The 24,442-nt window shown below is 38.1% G+C and overlaps 1 protein-coding gene across 2 annotated transcripts in view; it reads right to left on the bottom strand.

Moving 5' to 3' along the window:
- SERAC1 (serine active site containing 1) overlaps positions 1 to 24,389 on the bottom strand; it is a 61,191-nt gene extending 36,802 nt beyond the window's left edge. The window contains exons 1-5 of one of the 2 annotated variants that reach the window (XM_088023817.1): positions 24,267 to 24,389; positions 5,018 to 5,121; positions 4,568 to 4,855; positions 3,929 to 4,020; positions 1,438 to 1,474 (exon numbers count right to left, since the gene is read on the bottom strand). In XM_088023817.1, coding sequence (XP_087879943.1) covers positions 1,438 to 1,474; positions 3,929 to 4,020; positions 4,568 to 4,620 — 182 coding nt within the window. In that variant the 5' untranslated portion in view covers positions 4,621 to 4,855; positions 5,018 to 5,121; positions 24,267 to 24,389. The remainder of the gene's footprint in view (positions 1 to 1,437; positions 1,475 to 3,928; positions 4,021 to 4,567; positions 4,856 to 5,017; positions 5,122 to 24,266) is intronic. The other variant, XM_028103417.2, reaches the window with a different exon arrangement.
- Positions 24,390 to 24,442: the final 53 nt, after the last annotated feature.

The raw sequence follows: 24,442 nt of genomic DNA, 5'->3' as shown, positions 1-24,442 counted from the left end.
ATATTTTCATATGATATGTGACTCAGCGATTGGATGGATATACCACAACTTACCCATTCTACCACAGATGGGTATTCAGGGAATTTCTAGTTTGATCTATTACAAACAATCCTGTTACACACGTTATACATCTACACTGTACACATGTGTGTATGTTCCTCTAGGATACTCATCAAAGAAGGAGAACTACAGACTTTCTAACAGTATGCACACTATTCAACTTTATTAGATACTGCCAAACTGTTTTTCTAAAAAGCTTAGCCAATTTGTACTCCCATCATCAGCATATTTCTCCTAAGAGCTATGCATAAAGTCAATTTTTAGATGTGAAATACAACATTCTTTGTTATGTACCCAAAATGAAGGGTTTTTTTTCCTGAACAGACTGACCTACACTCTCCCTAAATCCAGACACAAAGGCTGCACTGTCTAGATTCAGTTATATAAGCATTCTCCTGACCTTTGATTTACATCCCAAAGTTAAAGCAGGTAAGACAGAAGGACCAGACACTGGCCAGCACCAGAGAAACAGAATCCTCGCCTCTCTTGGAGAACTATCTGAGCACCCAGAAAGAGCAAATGCAGTCAATATTTTTATTGTGCTTTCCATGAAAGACAAAATTCTTTACTAGGAATTATGTGATTAATTTTCACTATACTCCTGAACATAACTGTGAAATAGACAAAGTACATACAAAATACATGACTATATATTTTGCCTGGAATGATCCAAAGGGAAAAGTCATCTAACTATGTTTTGTCTTACATTAGTGTCATGGAGAAATGTACATATTTGAATAAAATGCCAAATCCATCTCCTTTATCATTTCAGCATCTAAGAGTTATATATGTATGTGTGTACAGATGTGTGATCTCATATGTATAATAGTAAAAAAGAGTATTAACAAATACAGAATAGTATTAGACATATATTAACATATATAACCCCCCTTCCAAAAAAAGGGAAGAAAGTCACTCCATTCATCAAGCATGCGCCTCTGAAGAGCATGAGATGGAAGATGTCAATCTGGTTTTCTCAGTCAGCCTCCATCTCCTTTCACGAGCGCTATATGGTGATTTAAGGGGTTTTCAAAAATAATTTTGACTACAGTCAATTTTTACCTTTCTGACCACTTTAGAATCACAAGATGTGATTTTAATATGTGAAAGCTAATTAGTGAGCACCTGCTCTGTATAGGTCAAGCGCTTTCCTCAGAGCAACAGTGCCTGGCAGGTAGAATCCCCATTGTACCCTTGGACCCAAGATACCTAAGACAAGACACTTCTCAGATAGTAAAGTAACTGGATCGAGTGATTAATCCACCTAATTCCAAAATCTATATCTAATTGCCACCCCATTCTACTGTAAATCACTGCCATTGGGATTTCAAATAGTAGTATAAAGAAGCCAATTAATATTTCATAGTTGACACTTACCCTAAAATAAGTGATCCAGTAAACTTTATTATATTTCCTTCAAAAAGAAAGGAAAAAAGTCAATGTGATGAGTTTCATTTTTTAAAATGTGACAGGAAACAGGCAACAGTGTCTCTACCTGTATTATATAATTGGATAAGAAGTTACTGATATTTTTCCATGATTATGATCAATTACTTTCCAAAAGGCTTCCTATCCCCAGATGTAGACAAATGAAACAATAAGCACTGGGTATAAAAATATACTCTGTATTTCATACTCATTCTCACTTCCTACTATTCTGCCTTTCTTGAATCTCTTATTCTGTCATCCCCAGCAAACCATTAGAGACCCCGGTGCTACTGCACCTGGGACACTGCCAGGCCTATAGTGCTTCCACTGAATGAGACAGCCATGAAGCTAACTTGCCTTCTGACTCCTTCTAGTTCACAACCAGTTAAATAAAGGAATGGGGAGAATTCTCTCTATCACTACTAGGATGATACTGGTGGGGGGGGGGGGATCATATTTGTGAAGCAGGGGCACAAAACGACTTTTCCCAGAGTAATTATGTCATGGTTGGTGGTTAAGTGCCATATGTATATAGCCCCATTAAAAATACTGGTTACAGGGGCACCTGGGTGGCTCAGTCCTTCGGCTCAGGTCATGATCCCAGGGTCCTGGGATCAAGCCCCGCATCGGGCTCCCTGCTCCACGGGAAGCCTGCTTCTCCCTCTCCCCTCCCCCTGCTTGTGTTCCCTCTCTTGCTGTGTCTCTGTCAAATAAATAAATAAAATCTTTAAGAAAAAAAAATACTGGTTATATTCTACAAGTTTACTTATAAAATTTTTTGTTTGGAACTTAGAAAACTTTTTTTTTTAATATAAAAAAAATCTCCTAGTGGAAGACACATCTAGCTGCCTATTTGATACACATAAGCCCCTTAATCCTTACAAACACAACCTAATTACTATCTAAAAATATTCAAATTCCTTACTCTTACAGCTAGGGCAGGCCATGCAAGACAGCTGTAGCCAGTCAGCTATAGATGGAAGTCTGTACATAGAGATCCCCCCCCAAATAAAAAGACACAGCTTCATAAGATGACTTTTGGCCTTTCTGCCTTCTTGATGTCTAGAGATTCAGGGACCATCTTGTGACCATGAGGACAATAAAGTTAATGGAGCAGGAAGACAGGAGGATTGCTAATCTGTGGTTCCTGCTCTAAATTGTCTCTCTTGACTCCCTGTTATATAAGAAAAATGAAAACTTTACTAATTTAAGCCACATGCAGTGAACATGCACTGAACACAACCTTTACGGATACATTACCCATAATCGTCAGGTATTGCTACCTGCCCGCAAAACTTACATAACCTTTAATTCATTGGATGTGTAGAGGTTGCAGGTTACTGTCAGAGTTTCAACTTAGGCTACTGAAAATACATTTATCCTCCCTACAGAGGGATAAGGAACTCAACTCGACTGACTTCTCTAGACATCAGACAAGGCAGATGGACATTCCTCCCAAACTCCAAGACCTCAGTAGTGGTTCCAGAACTGGGAAGGGGACAGTTCCAGGAGGTCGGCAGGAATGAGATCAGAAGTTGTGACAGAGCTTCCTGACTGTGCGACTCCTCTAGGATTTTTTATTTTTTATTCTAAGATGGCTTCCTTCCCACCCCCCCCACCCCCCCGGCCCCCGCCCAACCCTGTGGGCCCCGAGAGCAGCTTGTTTCCTTCTCTACTGCTACCACTTGCTATGTTTCTTTTTCACTGGCTTTTCTCCTATCCTAAATTCACTACTCTCCTATCCTAAAGTAAATTCACTACTCTTTGGTCTTTAGGAATGATGAGAGAGGAAAAGCTCCCTTCTCTGTCGCAACCCCTCTTTTTATATTTAAAATACAGAATCATAGAATTTTCTACATGAAAAGGAGCTATCCTTAAAAAAAGATCTATCTTAAAACAAACAGAAGCTCCATGAAAACAGGGACTTTGTCTTGATCCATATTGTATCCTCAGGGCCTAGAATAGTACCTGGCACAATGAATGAAAGATGATCTAGGCCTATCTTCCCTATTACAAATAAAGATTAGTAATGAATAAGGTAAATAAAGATTTACAAATAAAGATAGTAGACCAGCACTACGTCCTAACCTCCCATAGGGCAAGCACAACATCTTTGCCCACTGTTGAATTCCCAGAACCTAATACATGTGCCTGGCACCTTATTTTGCAGAAACTTAATAATGAATGAGAATGTAGTAAAACTTGAGTTTGAAAGGATGAGCCTGAATCTGAGGGGAAACAGGGGAGGGGAAAAGCTTCCCAAGAAAAAGGAGTATTGATGGCTCTGGCCTACAAATTTGGGGTGCACCAATGGTATAGAAAAGACAGAAACAAATCTGAGATTTATCATGGATTAAGTAAGTTTGTGTGGACCACCTGGAAAACTAAGCCACAATTCTATCAATGTTTCCTTTAGAAATACTGTTTAAACTGTACTCACTGATATCTCTCCAGTATGTGGTAGTTTTGGGTGGAGGAATTAAGGTTCCTATTCTTCTCCAACAGAGGACACAATAAGCAGCCAGGGACATTCTGTGTATTTAGAACAATTAAAACAAATTTAACTTGACAGCGAATTAAAAACATTTAACTATAAGAATGCCACAATCACAGTGGATTGCCTATAGAGTTATATTTTTTCAAGACCAGGAAAAAAACTTTTCCATTAAAAAAGAAATTTCATCCTTAAAAAAGACATACTAGAGGGGCGCCTGGGTGGCTCAGTCGTTAAGCGTCTGCCTTCAGCTCCGGTCATGACCCCAGGGTCCTGGGATCGAGCCCTCCATCGGGCTCCCTGCTCAGTGGGAAGCCTGCTTCCCCCTCTCCCACTCCCCCTGCTTGTGTTCCCTCTCTCACTGTGTCTCTCTCTGTCAAATAAATAAAATCTTTTAAAAAAAAAAGACATACTAGAATAGTATTTTGTTAGTACTTTATTCTTCTTCAAACTGAGTCCAACTGTGAACAATGATTACAAGGAAGCAGGAAAACACCATTAATCAGAATGTCAGTATATGAATTTTAAATTTTTTCAATATCTTTTAAAATATATGTATGTACACAAATAGGTATTTATATTTACCTTTGATGACTGAAGGCCCTACAGAAATGAAAAGCGCTCAAAATGGAAGACATACTTAGAACCCATGGAAGTATTTAGCTCTCCTCCAGCTCCTTCAGGATGGTACCCAACATGGTTTAAAATCTTTGTTAACTGTTGGCATCCTATCCGAGAAGGAGAACCGTCGCTCAACTACTTCATCGACTAAGTAAAGATGATTGAAATATGATGCAATCGTTTCTAGAACAACTCAGTATTCTAGAATCATATCAGATTGTCTTTGGATAAGACTTTTTTCTTTCATTTTTGCTATAAAGGAAAAGAAGAAAAGCACATTGAGGAATTCATGTGAGAAAAGGTCTTTTGGTTCAACATATAAAAAGTTCTAGCAGCTTTATAGGGATAAGGAGGAAATTACTTGGTGTAAATATCTAAGAAATGTCTCTTAGAGATAACACAAAATAGGGGCACCTGGGTGGCTCAGTCAGTATTGACTCTTGATCTCAGCTCAGGTCTTGATCTCAGGGTTGGGAGTTCACGCCCAGCGTTGGGCTCCACATTGGGTGTGGCGCCTACTTTAAAAAAAAAAAAGAGAGAGAGAGAGAAAGAAATAACACAAAATAAAAAGCTTTTGCATTTTTTCTTGTAATTCCAACACATCAATTGATGGCTAAGCAAACTGGTTTAGGCAAGAGGTAAACTTGTAAAGGTCACTATTTTAAAGGCCATTGTTTCTTATTTTCTCACTTGTTTAATGGGTTGCTACTACTACTCCATGAGACATAAGGACACTGTAAAAAATGATATAAAGACTGCAGTGACGTAGATGCTCATGATACTCAGCCAGAATGCAATGTGAACTACTTTTGAGTTGGTGTACAGATTTGTATTTTAATTACTACATGACAATTTAAGTAAAACAAAAATACAGAGCAAAAATACCTATTGCTTCTTTCAACCCTGACACTATGAAAGCAATCAACTATAAAACATTATACAAATACTCTCTGCTATTACTTCTCTGGCCTAAAAAGCTTCACATTGTTAACTTAAACATCCCCCCCCCCCCCCCCGCCACCAGCCCAGGCAGGCTTCCCTTCTACTAAATCCTGGGAATAAATCTAAGTCTGCTGGAAATATGTCCTCATCTTATTTCCTTCTGGGTTTCCTCAGATGACATCACTGGCCCTTCCAGCTCTCTCCAGAATAAAATGCTCCATTTCTAACTCTCTAGCAATTCGCTCAGAGTCTTGATGGTTTCTCTGCTCTCCAGCCCCAACTAACCTTCCATCCCTTACTTGTCTGGGAGTGAGCAGCCAGTCTTGTGGCTGTCCTTCCCTCCCACACATCACTCTCTGCCTCCTTCCTCAAGAGTCCTAGATCCCTCCTCTTTTTTTTTTTTTAAGATTTACTTATTTATTTGAGAGAGAGAGAGAGAGAAACTCAAGCAGACTCTGCACTGAGCACAGAGCCTGATGTGGGCCTAATCCCATAACCCTGAGATCAGACCTGAGCAGAAACCAGGAGTCAGATGCTTCAACCGACTACACCACCGAGGCACCCCTAGACCCCTCCTCTTTCTAGTAGCCCGCAACCCTAACCTGAAATATGCTTTCTTTGTTCCTACACATTGAGAGCCAAAATGGGGTGCAGGGGAGGGGCAGGGGAGGGGGTGGGGGAGAGTCAGGGAGTGGTTCAGGGATTATAAAAGACAAATTGGGAGCGAGTTCTCAGAATCATTTCTGCTGTTCTTAATCAGTTCTCTCCTCATGCCCACAATGACTGTTCTAAATGACCCACATCCCCTTCTAAGCCTCCTTCCGACCTCCACCCTCTCAAATGAGCTTGTCTCTTATTTGACTGAGAAAGTTAAAACTATAAACTCCCTCAACTTCTGCCCCCTTACCTACAAGCAAGGATGTATCCAGGTATTGAGGGGCTTAACTTTTATTCAAGGGGGGCTCTTTAAAAAAAAAAACAAACACAAAATCACAAATACCAAATTAGGTACTAAAATAAAAGTTATTTAGGATGAGAAACGATAACAATAAATGACCGGAGTCAGAAATTTTGATACCTTTCTTCTGAGATTTTGTTAGCGTTCAGAAATACTTGTACAGAAATGTTTCTGGGGGCGCCTGGGTGGCTCAGTCGGTTAAGCGGCTGCCTTCAGCTCAGGTCATGATCCCACCAGAGTCCTGGGATCAAGGCCCGCATCGGGCTCCCTGCTCAGCAGAGAGCCTGCTTCTCCCTTTCCCTCTGCCTGCTGCTCTGCCTACTTGTGCTCTCTCTCTGTCAAATAAATAAATAAATAATATCTTAAAAAAAAAAAAAAAAAAAAAAAAAAGGAAATGTTTCTGGATTACAATCTGGCATTCCCTCTCCCCCCAGGACATTACAACTCCTAGTAACTCACAGCACTCAAAGGGGTCCATTCAGGTAAGGCATCCAAAAGCATAAGGTTCATAACTCCCTGGTAAATCCATCTTGGCCTATAAATGTCTATTCATCTATATTCATCTACACTGCCTTTTCCAGATTCCAAATGGATCTTCTTCTGCCTTGTTCTTCCCAGTTTCTGAGGGAAAAATCTTATTCCCTTTCCAAGGGGAAATCCTATTCTAGGTCTCATCTCTTTCACTTCCACAGGGACCTTAATTCATTAATTAGCTGCTTTTCTCTTCTTAATCCTCACTCCCTTTCTTTCAGCTTTCTATGCCTCCTCCCTAAATACTGGATTTCCAATGTTCTCCCATTAAAACACAAAAACAAAACAAAAAACAAATGACTAGGGGGGAACAAACCATCCCTCGATCCAAGTGCCTCTTGTAGCACCTTCCTTCCTGAGACTCTTTGTCCAGTGTCCTTCCCCAGCACTGACTCCTGAAGGTCATCAGCGAGTGACATCTTTGTTCCTAATCCACTTTTCAGGCATCATTCTGCTTTTTCTGAAACATTTCATTTCTCTCTCCTGCTCTAGCTACTATGACTCCTGGTCTTCTGGTTTTCCTCTCACACTTCTAGCTGCTCCATCCCATTACTCATTCAACAAACATTTATTAAGCACCTCACCTACCATCTGTTGGGAATGTAAACCTGAGATGTGAATAAGACAGCAGAGCCCCTGCCCTCACTGGGCTGCCAGGTGGCTCTGCTGTCTCCACCTGGCCCTTAAATATTAGTGTTCCAGGGGCTTCCATCTATGCTCCTCTTTTTCTCTCATGCTACATTCTCTGGCTGAGTAATTTCAGTTTTGTTTTGTTTTTTAAATTTCAGGTTTTTCCTCACAAAGCTCTACCATAAGCTTATGATTCCCAAATTTCTGTAACTAACCCAGGTCTGTCTGCTAAGCTGCAGGTGCATACATATTCAACTGCCTAATGCACACTTCCACTTTAAGTACCACAAACACCTAAAACCCAGAATGTCTAAAATCAAATAATCATATTCGTAAAACCAAATATCCTAAGACCATTTATTACCAGACCATAGTTTCCTCACTGAATAGAAGAGTCCTCCATACACCAAAGTCTAATATACTTAGGGTTCATTTCTGGACAATTTTGCTCCACTGATCTATTCGTCTAAACTTACATCAATGAAGTAATACCTTTCTTAATTCCTACATCTTTAAAATAAGTCTTGATAGCTTCTAGAGTGAGCCCTCCATCCCCATTCCTTTTAGGACTGTCTTAGCTATTGGATTTTGACTGGCACTGAATTGGATTTATATATTAATTTGGGGAGAACTGATATTACATGGAGTCCCCCCATTCGTGAAAAGTTACATCTTCAAGTTTTTTAGACCTTTTGTAATTTTCTTCACAAGGGTCACACACACTTTTCCTTTCTGTTTCTTCCTTTCATGGAAAATGCATACGCAAATGTATAAAATGGAGAAAGAGAAATCAAGTGGATCTTATCAGCATCAAAAATCACCAACACGTGGCCAATTTTTTCATATAAACCTGCTCTATCCAACTGAACTTCGGCGTGATAGATATTTCCTATATGCACTACCAGTGAGAAAATATGGAGTATGACTAAGGAACTAAAATTTTTATCTTATTTAATTTTAATTATTTTTAATTTAAATAGCCATATGTGGCTATTGTACTGAACAGTGTAAGCTATACCAAAAACCACATTCATTTTCCACCACCACCATACCTTATTATTTTGAAGCAAATCTAAAATGTCTTATCATTTAATCTGCAAATACTTCAGTATATCTTTCCTTAAAAAAAATTAACCACCATATGTCAAAACAAATTCCTTAGTATCATCAAATATCAAGAGTGTTTCAATTATTTAATAAACTTTTGTTTTGTTTAGTATTGGTTTGCTACAGTTAGGATCTAAACAAGGTCCACACATTGTATCTGATTGCTAACATGCTTTTTTGTCACTTATTTCTACAATTACTGTTTTATTTAGATATTTCTTTCTGAATTTGTCTTGATAATATGTATTTTTCAAGAAAATAGGCACTTAAGTTTTCAAAATCATTAGCATAAAATTGTTCATGCTATTCTAGATTTTTTTCATGCCTAAAATTGTCTACTTTTTGTTGTCGTTGTTCTTGGCATTGCTTATTTGTACCTTTTTGGGGGGGCAGTCTTGTAGAAGTTTATTAATTGAAATATTTTTTAAGGGCGCCTGGGTGGCTCAGTTGGTTAAGCGACCGCCTTCGGCTCAGGTCATGATCCTGGAGTCCCGGGATCGAGTCCCACATCGGGCTCCCTCCTCGGCAGGGAGTCTGCTTCTCCCTCTGACCCTCTTCCCTCTCGTGCTCTCTATCTCTCATTCTCTCTCTCTCTCAAATAAATAAAATCTTTAAAAAAAAAAATGAAATATTTTTTAATTTTTAAATTATCTATTGGTTTTGCTAATCATCTCTATTTTATTTCCTATTTCTGCTCTTCACTGTGTCCTTCTTTCTTTCTTTGGGTTCATTCTGTCCTTTTCCTAACTTCTTCAATAATGCTTAACTAATATATTAGGAGTATTTCTTGAACTTTCATAAATGAATTTAAGACTATAAATTCCCCTCGGGGCACCTAGGTGGCTCAGCTGGTTAAGCGTCTGCCTTTGGCTCAGGTCGTGATCCCGGGGTCCTGGGATCGAGTCCTATGTCTGGCTCCCTGCTCAGCGGGGAGCCTGCTTCTCCCTCTCCCTCCGCTGCTCCCCCTGCTTGTACTCACTTGCTCTGTCAAATAAACAGGTAAAATCTTAAAAAAAAAAAAAAAAAAAAAGGATAGTAAATTCCCCCACTAAATTTTGCTCTATCTAAATTTCACAAGTCCTGATATTTCCACTATGATTTCCTCCAATCCATGGGTTGTTTAGGGTTGTTTTTAGTTTCCAAACATGAAATTTCTAAAGATTATCTTTTTATTGCACTATATAGCACAGATTCTTTGGAATTGTGGAGACTTGTTCTGCTAGCTGGTAATAATCAATAGTTATAAATGTATCACACAAATTTATTCTTAGTTAAAAGCAGAATTTAGTTATATCCATTATATCAAGTTTGGTAAGCATGTTGTTAAAAGTTTCTATAGCCTTACTAATTCTTGTCTCTATGATCTACCAGTACCTGAGAGAGGTTTTTAACAATCTTCATAATGGCTTGTGTATTTGTCAACTTCCCCTATCCATTATTTCTTTAAATTATTTATTCATTCAACAAATACTTCTCTAAGTCCCTATGAACTGGGAAGTGTTCCAGGCACTGGAGGTATAGCAATAAACATGAAAACTATGTCCTTGCCTTCATATATCTTACCCTCTAATGCAGAACTCCCCAACTGGTGAGCCAAATGAATACTACCATTTATCATGATGTGAAAAGGTGTCATTATGTACATGCAAATTCATGATTAGAACCTTACTACCCTATTCCTTCTATCATCCTATTATGTGCCCTCTTTTATTAACATTTATTGCCTTAACTTCTATTTCATATATTAGTATGTCCTTACCAGTTTTCCTTTAACAAGTATTTAACTTTCCCCATCATGCTTATAAGCTTTTGGTATTATTCATATTTAATTTCAAAATTGTTTTTTAGTAGAAGAATTTAATCCATTTACATTTATTGTATGTTGGACAGATCCAAGTTTTATTATCCTTTAACTGCTTTAAAGTTATACTATTTATTTCTATTCATTTAGAAAATAATTGCATTTTAAACATGCTATATGAAGTATAACTTTAAGCAATACTGTTATGCTCCCAAATGAGTCATTTTTAAAAGCAGTCAAGTATTCACCAACATTTTTGCCAATTTCTTTCCTTACCATTGCTTCTTACATCTACAACCTCCTTCTGGGGTCAAATCGTTCTTGATGAAGTTATATCTTTTGGTAGTTCCTTCATGAAGGCCTACATGTAGTTAGCACTCTCACTCTCAGCATGTCTGAATATGTTGCATTTCACCCTCTTTCTTAGAACACAGTTAGCTGGGTTCAGAATTCTAGATTAACAGATGGTTTCTTCCAGCAAATCAATGATACTTCCACTGACATTTCATCTGATATTTCTTGTTGCTCATGAGAAACCCATTGCAAGTCTAATCTTTCTTTCTTTATAGGCAAAAATAATAAAGAGGTTAAGAATGTTCTTTGTAGAACCATGCTGCCTAGTATCAAACTCAGCTCCACTAACAACCTGTACTGATTGTACCTTTTATAATGCTTTGACATTTTGGGGTCTTCAGGACCCAGGTTTAGCTAATTCCTAGAAATTGTAAACAACTTGCTTGTGAGCACATCTTCCATATGCAAACCAACTAATCCATAGTCTGCACTCCCAAACACTTCCTTTATCTAACCATTACACACCAAGCCAATATTCCTTCTGCCCTAAATAATCCAGGACAAAGCATCAGATATTCAGGGACCACCACTATAGCCCAGAGCCTACCAAAATTATTCAAACTAGCCAATCCTAAAATTGTTCAACTTGCCTATCCTGTCTCATCCATTCCTTCTAACAAATACCATAACAAAGGCTCTGGCCAGTGGTTTCCCCTCAGTTTTACTTCCTGACCAACCCCAATACTTCTCCATGTGGCCCTGCATGGCGTGGCATAGCCCCTCCTCTTGGAAACTACAAATAATAATACCTCTTAATGTAGTTGTCTCTCTTTCTGTCATCTTAAAATACGTGATTAAAACAAAATCCTGGGAATATTTTAAAATACAACTAGACATATGCTTATGAGCCAGTTAATTAATCTGTGTGTCACTTTCCTACAGGACTACTTTAAAAGGTTGTTATCAATATTATGAGTTAATACATGTAAAGCACATAGAATAGTGCCTATTTCAAGTTAAGTGCTCAATAAATGTTATTTATTGTGATTGTGATTATTATATTCCATCTGGCAGTTTTAAAATCTGTTTTTGACGTTCTTAAACTCCTCTACTTTATGTCTAGGTATGGGTTTTTTATATCTTGCTCAAGATCTGGTGTGTTCCTTCAATCTTAGAACCTGTAATTTTCTTCAATTCTGCAGTATTGGTGACAATTACCACTTTGACCCCCCCCTTCAATTTTTTCTTTCTGGTCTCCTATTATATGTATGTTAGACTTTATTATTCTGTTCTCTAAATCTCAATTTCTTCCATACTTTCTTTTTATATATCTGACATGCATTATGGATTAAGATAGAGCCCCAAATTTATCTTCCAATTCACCATTTTTTTTAAGCTGTATTTAGCCTGCCATTCAACCTATCCACTGAGTATTTAAATAACCTTCTAAAATTTCTAATTGGCTCACCTTCACACTTGCCTGCTCTTCTGATACACTATTCTGTTTCTGTCTTCAGGTATGGTAGAGTTTTTAAAATGGCCATAAGTTATTCCTTTTCCTATTTCCATGTTTTTTGGTAGTACCCTCCCACACTGACTCTGGACTGGCTTATATCTGACTTTGGCCATGAGGCCATGGAGAAATGATGCAAGCAGAGACTTAAGAAGCACTTGCACTGAGGCTTCTGTCTTTGCTGCTCTTGGGAACCTTGTGACCATCATGTGAAGATGCCCAGATTAGTCTGCTGGATGACAAAAGAAACGCTGCCCAAAATCCCCATTAGGCCAGCCACCAGTGACAACTGACAGCATCAACTGCCAGGCATTGAGGCCATCCCAGACCAATTCACTCCTAGCTGACCCTACAAACCCTGTATCTAACCTTCAACCTTGTAAGCAATAATAAAATGATTGTTTTAGCTATTCGGCTTTGGGGTAGTTTAAAATGCAGCAAATAGCTAACTAATACACATGGTTTCTAAGCCTTCCTTTACACTTGAAACGTACTTTAATGTTTGTCTGTTGGAATCACTATTTCTAAAAATTAGGGGTGGTTATCCTTCTTGGTTTATTTGCTTAAATTCTTTGTAATCTTTAAGAACTCAACTTCAGTGGGAATATTTCCTATGGAGGTTCTATATGCTCTGAGCTATAGCACAGTTTCAGATTTTCTCAGCCAAAATATAACAGGTATTACTAATTTACAGATTTCTCAACTTGGGTCCTCAGCACTAGGAAGACAGTGTCAATTCAAACACCACAAGCATAAGTGGTGTAGAATTAGAGTTCTAATTTCCACTCTTTCATGCTCCTGGTAAAAAGGAAGTTTCCAGTGTTATTTCTATAGTCTAATGGGAAGACATTTTCTAGTCCCTATCTCCTTGAAGGTGTATGCCTTTAGATATCAACTCTACATGCATGTTAGGTCCAAGTAATTAAGTTTTCCATCAGTTTCTAAAAATCCTGTAAATTCTTCAAACTTCCCTCAGTGCTATAACTTTCTTCCGAAGTTTCCTCTTCTCTTCCTTCTCACAATTCCAAGTTCTTCCATTACATTTTAAATAAAGTTTTCATGTGTATGAAAGCAGAGGGTGCTGCCTGGAAGTAAAAGTAACTTTATAAATCTAAGCACATTTTTCCCTTGCTTCAAATCTTTCACTAATTCCCCATTGTCTAAATCAGTATCTCTTAAAATTTTGGTCTCTGGGAAATTAGTGGTACAAAGTTATCAAGAGTACTGCAGATTATCTCTCAGTTTCAGAGGAAAAAGTGATAAAAAATTTTGTTCATACACATTTTTGTTCATTTTAAGGTGATTTAGATAAGGTAATATTCACCTTTTAAATATTCAGTTCCACAGCTCTGGCAAATGCAATCAAATCAAAATCTAACATTCTTATCAACCCAAACATTTTTGTCCCTTTTAATCAAATCTCTTCCATACCAGTTTTGGAAACCACTGACTTGTTTTCCTGACCTTAGTTTTACCCTTGCAAGAATGTTATATAAATGAAAACATATAGCACGTAGCCCATGAGTCTGATTTCCTTCACTTAGCAAAACGCAATTGAGAATTACCTGTGTTGTTGTATCAGTAATTCATTCCTTTTATTGGCTAGTACTATTCCATTATACGGATATTACTAGTTTGCTTATATGTCCCCCAGCTGAACGATATTTGGGTTGTTGCAGCTATAAACATTGCATACAGGCTTTGTTTTTTTTTTTTTGTATGAACATAAATTTTCATTTCACTTGGGTAATAACCTAGATGTGAGTCAAAAGGTAAATGTATTTTAACTTTATAAGAAACTGCCAAATTTTTCCAAACTGTATGTACCATTTTATATTCCCACCAGTAAATTATTAGAATTCCAGTAGTTCTGCAGCTTAATTCATACTCGATATGGTCAGTTGCTTTTATTTTACCTATTCTAACAGGTGTGAAGTAATAGCTCATTATAGATTTAACCTGCATCCTCTCAATGGTCAATGATATTGAGCATCTTTTCATGTGTTTATCTGCCATCTCTATTTTTTTTTTTTTTAGTTTTTATTTAAATTGAATTTAGTTAACATATAGTGTATTATTAGTTTCAGGGATAGAATTTAGTGATCCATCAGTTGCATATTACACCCAATGCTCATTACATCAAGTGCCCTCCTTAATGCCCATCACCCAATTACCCCATCCCCTCGCCCAACTCCTCTTCAGCAACCCTTAGTTTGTTTCCTAAAGAGTCTCTTATGATTTGCCTCCCTGTTTTTATCTCATTTTATTTTTCCTTCCCTTCCCTTATGTTCATCTGTTTCGTTTCTTAAATTCTACATATTAGTGAAATCATATGGCATCTTTCTCTGACTTATTTCGCTTAGCATAATACTCTCTAGTTCCATCCACCTCATTGCAAATGGCAAGATTTCATCCTTTTTTGATGGCTGAGTAAATACTCCATTATATATATGTGCCACATCTTCTTTATTCATTCATCTGTCAATGGACATCTGGGCTCTTTCCATATTTTGTTTCTGCCATCTCTATTCTTTCATACAGTTAAAATCTTTTGTCCATTTTTAATAAGGTTGTTTTCTTGAGTTTTAGGAATACTTTATATATTCTGGATAAAAGATCTTCATTAGATATACAATTTGCAAACATTTTCTTCCAAACTATGGCTTGTCTTTTCATTCTCTTGTGTTTTTAGAAAGCAAAAGTCCTCTGGGGCGCCCGAGTGGCTCATATGGTTAAGCATCTCTCTTTGGCTCAGGTCATGATCTCCAGGTCCTGGGACTGAGCCCTACATTGGGCTCCCAGCTCAGCGGGGAGTCTGCTTCTCCCTCTCCCTCTGCCTCTCCCCCTACTTGTGTTCTCTCTCTCTCTCAAATGAATAAATAAAATCTTTAAAAATAAAAAATAAAAAAAGCAAAAGTTCTCAACTTCGATGAAGTCAAATTAATCAATTTTTTACTTTATGGATCATGCTTTTGCTGTTGCATAAAAGAAATCTTTGCCTAACCCAAGGTCACCAAGATATTTTCCTATACCTTTCTCTACAAGATTTATAGTTTTAGGTTTTTACATTTAGATTTATGATCCATTCTAAGTGAATTTTTGTATAGTGTTAAAAGTATTGATCAAGGTTCCTTTCTTCTTTTTCTTTTTTTGGCATACAAACATGCAATTGTTTCAAAATCATTTGAAAAGACTACCACTTCCTCATTTATTTGCCTTTGCATCTTTGCCAAAAAATAATTGATCATGTGTATATGTGTCTACGACTACATATTTCATTAATCTATATGTTGACCCAATCTTTTCTAATGCCACAGTGTCCTGATTATTGTAGATTTATAGTAATCCTAAAATTAAGTAATGTCTCTGAATTTGGCCGTTCTTTTACAAAAATTTTTTGCTACGCTCGTGTGTCATTCCATATAAATTTTAGAATCAGCTTATTTCTACCAAAAAAAAAAAAATCTGAGTTTGTGATTAATACTGAGTCTTCCAATCCATGAACATGGATCACCTCTCCATTTGTTCTGTCATCTTTTATTTTTTTCACCTATGTTTGGTCACTTCCAGCATACAAACATTGCCAGGTATTTTAAAAATTTTATACCTATTTCCTGGGTTTTGGTACAACTGTAAATAATACTTCCAGGATTTTTCTTTTTTGATTTCAATTCCCAATTGTTCTTTGCTAGTATATGAAAATGATAGACTCTGTGTATTTCCTTATATCCTGTGACCTGTTAAACTAAACTCATTAATTCTGGGACTCTTATTTTTTTGGGGGGGTGACTATTTAGGATTTCTACATATCCAATTATGTTGCCTGTGAATAGAACAATTCAATTTCTTCCTCTCCAATCTATATGCCTTCTATTTCTTAATCTTGCTTTATTTCATGGGGTAGGACCTCTAGTAAAATACTGAATAGCAGTGAGAGCAGATATCCTTATATTGTTCCTGATCTTAGGAGGAAAGCACCCAGTCTTTAATCATATTAAGGATGATGTTAGCTGTAGACTTTTTTGTAGATGTCCTTTACCTGTTTGAGGACATTCCCTTCTATTACCAAATTGAATTTTGACAAAAGCATTTTGTGCATCTATTAAGGTGAATATGTGATTGTTAATACATCACATTAATATTTCCAGAATAAATTGAAGTAATGATACCTTAGATATTTTTAATTTGATTTGCTAGTATTTTGTTAGGGATTTTTCTGTCTTTGTTCATGAGAGATATCAATCTTTAGGCTTTTTTTGTGAGATCTTTCATTTTCCCATCAAAGTATGCTAGTCTTATAAAATAAGTAAGTATTCCATCTTCTCCTATATTCTGGAAAAGGTTATGTAGAACTGGTATTCTTTGCTCCTTAAAAGGTTTTAAGTAATATTCCTGTATTATCTTTTTAAGGCTAAAGTGAGGCCTTCTCTTTCATTCCATTTTGGCAATTTGTGTCTTGTCTTTTTTTTTCTTAGCCTGTCTGGCTAGAGGTTTATCAATTTTATTGATTTTTTTTAATTTTATTTTGTTTTATTATGTTAGTCACCGTACCATCATTAGTTTTTTGATGTAGTGGAAGCAGCTTTTAGTTTCAATTAATTACCTTGTTGGTTTTTGATTATCAATCTCATTGATTTGTGCTCTTACCTTTATTAGCCTCTGCCCTCTGCTTGCTTTGATCTCAAATACCTCTTCCTTCTCGAGCTTCTTAAAATTGAAGCTTAAATCACTGATCTAAGGTTTCTTTTTTTCTGTCAGTATTTAACACTAAAAATTTCTCAAGTACTGCTTTGGCTGCTTCCTTCAAATTTGGATATACTGTTGTTTTTCTTTCATTCAATTAAAAATATTTTCCGGGGTGCGTGGGTGGCTCAGTCAGTTGAGCGTCTGACTTTGGCTCAGGTCACATTCTCAGGGTTCTGGGATCAAGCCCCCGCATCAGGAATCCCTGCTCAGAGGGGAGTCTGCCTTTCCTTATCCCTCTTCCTCTGCCCCTCCCACCCCACTCATGCTCTATCAAATAAATAAAATCTTTAAAAAATATATATTGTGACTTCCTTTCTGATGCATGGAATATTTAGAAGTGTGTTACTTCCCAAATATTTGGTAATTTCCAGATATATCTGTTGATTTTTAGCTTAATTCCATTGTGGTTGGCGAACAGGCTTTGTATATTTTCAATTCTTTTAAAACTTGGTTTGTTTTGTGACACAGAATATGGTCTGTCTTGGCGAATGTTCCACATGGACTTGAAAAGAATGTATATTCTGTCGTTGGGCAGAGGGCTCTACAAAAGTCTATTAGGTCAAATTGGTTAATAGTGTTTTTCAGGTCTTCTCCTTACTGACTTTATGTCAGCTTATTCTGTTGATTACCAAAACAGGAGTACTGAAGGCAGGGGCTAGCAGATCATCAAAGTCCTTTTTAGCTAAGTTAAGGAGTCTGAAGTTTACCTTGAGTTATGGGAAGCTGTTGGGAAATTAACCTTAAGAAATGGAGTAACAGAGGTGCCTGGGTGGCTCCGTCAGTTGTCTGCCTTCAGTTCAGGTCATGATCCCAGGGTCCTGGGACTGAGCCCCACATCCAGCTCCCTGTGCAGCAGGGTACCTGCTTCTCCCTCTCCCTCTTCCCCCCTTGCTCCCCCCCCCACACACACACACCATGCTCTCTCTCGTTCTTTCTCTCAAATAAACAAAATCTTTAAAAAAAAGAAATGGAATAACGTGGTATAAATGTTTTTTTAAACTTGACAAGATTGAAAATAGGTTGGAGGAAAGCCAAAGCAGCAGTGGGGGAAAACTACTGGGGAGGCTTTTAATGATAATCAAGAAGAAACATGTACTTGATTTAAAGCAGTGGCTCTGAGAATGATGAAGAAACAGATTTAGGAACTATTAAGAGAATAGAATTAATAACCACTTGAAAAAGGTGGAGAATAATGAGTAACAGGGAGGAGATGGTTATGGTTCTCAGTTTCCGGTTTGGAATACGGGGGTATACCGGGGCATATATGGGTGACATTTATCAAAATAGGGAAACACAGGAATAGAAATTGATTTGAGAAGAAGGATGAATTCCCAATTTCAACATGCTGAGATTAAGGTTCCTATAAAATATTCATGTAAGATGTCCATTAAATTATGTGGGTTCAGCAGATAGGTCTAAGCTATATAGACTTATGAGTCATTAGCACATACTATTAACTGAAACCATTTGTTGGGGTGAATTTACTGAAGAATAGTATATAAAAAAGTGCCTCTCAAAACGTCATTTTAGGATTATCAGATTATTAAAATGCAGATTCTTAGGAACTACTTTAGATTGAATTTCTGTTTTCAGTCTCATAAGGCTGAAACCACGGTGTTAGCAGGGCTGCATTCCTTACTGAAAGCTCTAGGGGAGAATCCACTCGCACACTCACTCAGGCTGTTGGCAGAATTCAGTTCCATGCAGCTGTCCGACTGAAGTCCTTGTTTCCTTGCTAGTTGTCTGGGTGCCACCCTCTGACCTTTGCAGGTAGCCTTCTACAGCTCAGAACCAGCAACAGTTTATCCTTTTCACATTGCCTTATCTCTGACCCTTCTGCTTTCCTATTCCACTTTTAAGGACCCATGTGATTATATTAGGTCCTCGCAGGTAATCTAAAATAATCTCCCTAGCTTAAGTTCTAGAACTTTAATTCCATCTGCAGAGTCCTTTTTTGCCATAACATAACATAACATATTCACAGGTTCCAGGGATTTGGGCATGGACACCTACGGGAGGCCAGTATTCTGCCTACCGTAAGCTACTGCGAGCATTCTGATTTAAGACTTTTTGTAGACCCATGTTTTCATTTTTCATTTATCTTGGGTAAGTACCTAGGAGTGGAATTGCTGGGTCATAAGGCAGGACTATGTTTAACTTTATAAGACACTGCCAGATATTCTTCCAACATGACTGTACCATTTTACACTGCACCCAATAATGAAAGAGTATGAGAGCTCCAGTTGTTCCACATCCTCACCGAGACTTGATGCTGTCAGCCTTTTTGGTTTTAACCATTTTAGTGGGTACATGGCAGTATCTCCTTGTGTTTTTAATTTGCAATTCCCTGAAAACTAACGATGTTGAGCACTTTTTCATATTCATGTTAGCCATTTACATTTATTTTTATGTGAAGTATCTGTTCTTTTACTCATTTTTAAGTTGGATTGTTGGTGTTTTAAATGAGTTATCAGCTCTTTATTCATTCTGGAAACAAATTCTTTATCACATATATGTACATATATATTGCTAATATCTCCTCTTCTGTGACTTGTCTATTCCCTTTCTTAAATATACCTTTTGATGAACAGGTTTACTTTCCTAATGTCTCTTTTATCAAATTTTTTTCTTTTATTGTCATCGCATTCTGTGTCCTGTCTCAGATATTGCTGCCTACCTCAAAGTCACAGAAATTCTCCTGTAAGTTTGTTTTACCTTTTACTTTTAGGTCTTTGATTCATCTCAAATTAATTTTTGTGTATTGGGTGAAATGGTTCATTTTTCCCCCATATGGATATCCAATAGTTCCAGCATTATTTGTTGAAAACATTTTACTTTCCTCACTAAATTGTGCTTTGTTGGAAAATCAATTGTCTATGTAAGTATGGGCATACTTCTGGACTCTATTCCATTTCATTGATCTATTTCATACCATACTGTCTTGATTACTAGAGTTCTAAAATAAATCTTTAAGCTAGGTAGTACAAGTTCTCTGGTTTTGTTCTTCCTTTTCAATATTGATTACTCTAGGTCTTTGGCACATTCATATAATTTTAAAGTCAGCTTGTCAACTTCTGTTTTTAAAAAGCCTTTCGGATTATGATTATGATTGCATTAAATATGAAATACTAACTTTAAGTAGAGAACAGAGGAGAAATTCTGAGGACACAGAAAGTAAAAAGGGAGAGATTATGAGTACCAAATGAAACAAATACTCAAAAATTCCATTAAATTTAACAACAGGGAAGTCACCAGAGCTTCGCAATGGTAGCTTCATTGCCCCGGCTGGAGAAGAAACCAAAGTGAAACTAAACATCCAATGTCCTCTTCATTCCTATTAAGAAAACACCTGAATTGTAGCTGGGCATACAGATAACTGAATAAAGACAACATTACATATCTCTCCCTCTACTTAAGTGTGACCGCTGATTAGAAACCGGCTAATGGGCTCTAAGCGGATGTGTCACATGCAACTTCTTAGAAGTGTCCTTAAAACAGTATGTGCTTTTCTTCACCTTTTCCTTTTCCCCCTTGCTATGAGCAGGTGGCAGATGGAATGAAAGCAGCCATCTCAACCACGAGGCAGCATGCTAAGGAAGGCAGAACGGCAAGAAAGAGGAGCCCAAGTCCCTGATGATCATGGCGCTGCTGCCACACCAGCTATGGCCTGCCTACCCATGGAATCATACGCAGAGTTAAGGTTTTATTAGCATCTACTTTCTTTGTAATGCAGCCACGCCTGATTCTGATACATCACAGTTTTAACTATCTATATGCCAGTGATCCCAAAGTTGTACCTTCGGCCACAATCTTTCCAGACTCATCTATCCAACAGCTACTGGAACATTTCCACTTGAATGTCCAACAGATCTTTCAAACTTAACTGTCCAAAACAGAATTCTTTATTTTTTCCTCCCTGAAATCTTCCTCCACGCATCCTCCCCACTGCAACCAAATGGCCAATGGTTTTTGGTGATAAATGATAACTGACCTGTCTTGTGGCTCAAGCAAAACACCTAAATGTTGCCTGATTCCTTGTTTTCCCCTCACCCCCTGTCCAGCTCCTGCCCAATGCCATCGAAATACATCCCAAACCCATCTGCCTTTCTTCGTCTCTACCATTACACATCTAGTTGAAATCATCATCATCTCTCACCTGGAATAATGCAATAGCATCCTCAACGTGCTTTTTGTAACTTAAGAAATCCTTCCCAGAGAGATGAAGGAGGTCTGGAGATAGACAGTAGTGACAGCTGCACAAGAACATAAATGCCACCAAACTATACACCTAAAAGCAGCTAAAACGGTAAATTTTATGTTAGGTGAAAAAAATCTTTCCTGGAAACAGTATAGCCTCCTATATATTTTTCTAAATATTATATAGATGTCCTTCACACTGAAGTCTTCAATCCATCTGGAAATCACTGCTGGGAATGGACAGTAATAGGAATCTAATTTAGTCTTTATTCTATATGGATGCCACGTATTTCAATATCATTTAGTGAACAGGGTACACTTTCCCGTTTTAAAAGACCACTTAGTGGTATGCTAAACTCCCATATTTATGTGGGTGTGTTTCTAGCTTTCCATTCTATTCCATCTGACCACTTTTCTATCCCTGAACCAATATTAGCAATTAACACAACAATTAAGTAGTCTTAATTATCATGGCTTCATATTAAGTTTTGATATCTGGGAGGAAGGGACTTCCATTTGATTTCTTTTTTTTTCGTGATTCCTAGTCCTTTGGATTTCCATATATATTTTAGGTTCAGCATGTCAAGTTCCATGAAAAATCTTGTACAATTTTAATTAGAATTGCACTGAATTTGTAGAATTGGGGAAAACTGACACCTTTATGATATGGAGTCTTCCCACCCATGAATACCGTGTATCTCTCCATTTACTTGGGTCTTCTGTTATGTGTTTCAAAAAACATTATAATTTTCTCCCTAGAGCACTATACAGCTTCAGTGTGATCTATTTCTAAATACCTTTAGCTTTGAACACTGGTATGAATAGTACCTATTTGAAAATTAAAATTCCTAGTTATTGATGGTACATAGAAGTTATTTTTTAATTCAGAAATCTTCCTGAAGGCCATTTTCCCCCCATTGAGTGCTACTTCCCTTTCCCAGATTTGTGATCTCTTCCCTTACCTTATAAATGCATGTATATGTATGTCTACACATATACACACATTTTTCTTTTGTTTTTTTTCTGGGATGTTTATTCTGTTCCATTGTTCTGTCTCATACTACTACCACACTGTATTAAATGCTGTAGTTTTACATTTTGATAGCATTACTCTTCTGTCTCAAACTTTTCTTAGCTATTTGTTTATTTACTTTTCCAAATAAATACTGCAATTATTTTGCAGGTTCTTCCCCAGAGCCCAATCACTCTTTATTACATCACCATCTACCTTCTTGTTAACTGATTTTGCTTTCTCCCCCCACTGTAATTGGCTGCCTGTTCATCATTGTATTCCCAGTGTCTAGAACAGTGTCTGGCACATACCAGGTGCACAAAAATGTTTGCTGAATAAATGGACGGAGATTTTAAACCTGGATGATTCAGAGAAACACAGGAAGAAAAGCAGGTTTTGAAGTAATGGTGAAAGATAAGAACTAGCTCAGTTTTGAGAGGTGCTTAGATTACTCACAGGTGATTAATGTGTAGGCCTCAGGCCAGCACCTGGGGCACAAGAGTGGAGGTTCAAGGAGATGGTCAAGGAGGAGAATGCATGCAAGAGGGTCGGGGGCAGGGAGGAAAGAAAAGATACTTGGAAATAACAAGTGCTGACAAGGATGTGGAAAAAAGAAACCCTTGTCCGCTGTTGGTGGGAATGCAAGCTGGTGCAGCCACTGTGGAAAACAGTATAGAAAAAATTAGAATTACCATATGACCTAGTAATTCCATTACTGGGTATTTACCCAAAGTAAATTAAAACATTAATGCAAAAAGATATAAACACCCTTATGTTTACTGCAGCGTTATTTACCATAGCCAGGATATGGAAGCAGCCCATGTGTCCATCCACAGATGAATGGATAAAGCAAGGGTATGCAATGGACTGTCAGCCTTAAAATACAATGGAAACTTGCCATTTGCAACATGGATGGATATAGAGATTATAATGTTAAATGAAATAAGTCAAAGACAAATACCATAAGATTTCACTCATATGTGGAATTTAAGAAACAAAAAAGAGACCAAAAAAAAAAAAAAAACCCGACTCAAATATAGAGAACTGGTGGTTGCCAAAGAGGAGGTGGATGGGCAGATGTGTGAAAGAGGTGAAGGGGATTAAGGGTACACTTACAATGATGAGCACTGAGTAATGCACAGAATTGAATCTTTATATAGCACACCTGAAACTAATGTTACATTCTGTTTATACTTGAATAAAAAATTTTTTAAATTAAAAAAATTGTAAAAAATATTTTAATCAAAAAAAGACACTTTGTAAGAACCATGCCTAGGGCGAGCGCAGAACCAGCAATACGGAAACCAAAAAGAGGGAAAAATTTGAGGGCTAAGAAGAGGGAAATGAATATAAGAGCTGGGTTTATTAATGACAAACACATTAAGTAGTAATGTGCAGCATTCGCTTAATTGGGAAGTACAATGACCTAAAGAACCTAAGCAAGAGCCTCAAACCTCCACCGGTAAAAATAATTAAAGAGAGAGCTCTATTAGACTACACACCAAAATTTGGGGAAAGGATTAATTTTATGAACCCTCTGGGGTCTTACAATGACCGTTCGGGGTTTAAAAACCTATCAGCATTCGATCTATGCACCCCCTCGGGTCACAGCTAGAAGCTGTGGTCTGGCAGGTTCCGATTTCAATGAGACTGTTTCTTACTCCTCCTCCTCACCTTTCCGTGACTACCCAGTGGGGGCTGACGGTACCGGCAGGGGCTTTAGGGGCCTCAGGGAGGAACCAGAGCTGGGCAGCGACCGGGAAAGAATGGTCGGGCGGCCCAGGCTCGGAGAGGCCCTCGCTCCCGGCTGCGGGTCGGCGGGTCAGCGGGTGTGTCAGGGGCCGCGCCCCCGCGCCGCCTCCCCACTCCCCGCTGTGCCGACTTCGCCGAAGCCCTCGCCCGACCCCCACGAGCCCGGGCTCCCCTTCCTACCTGCCGGCACGCGGACTCGGCCTGCCCTCAGCCGCTCACCGCTGACTCAGGCGGCAGGAAGCCCACCTTTCTCGGCGGTTGCCAGCCGGACCCCGCCTGCCGGTCACCGGCGGCATGTGATACCACCCCCGTCGCGCCCCGCCCCGCCCCCTCAACCCCGCTCGTGCTCCGCCTCC

This window comes from Eumetopias jubatus, unplaced genomic scaffold (genome assembly GCF_037043125.1).
Source record: "Eumetopias jubatus isolate StellerSeaLion01/CBP00866 unplaced genomic scaffold, mEumJub1_p1.0 scaffold_6, whole genome shotgun sequence".
Lineage (NCBI taxonomy): Eukaryota > Metazoa > Chordata > Mammalia > Carnivora > Otariidae > Eumetopias > Eumetopias jubatus.
Note: the sequence above shows the minus strand (reverse complement) of the source record. Positions and strands in the feature narration are given on the sequence as shown.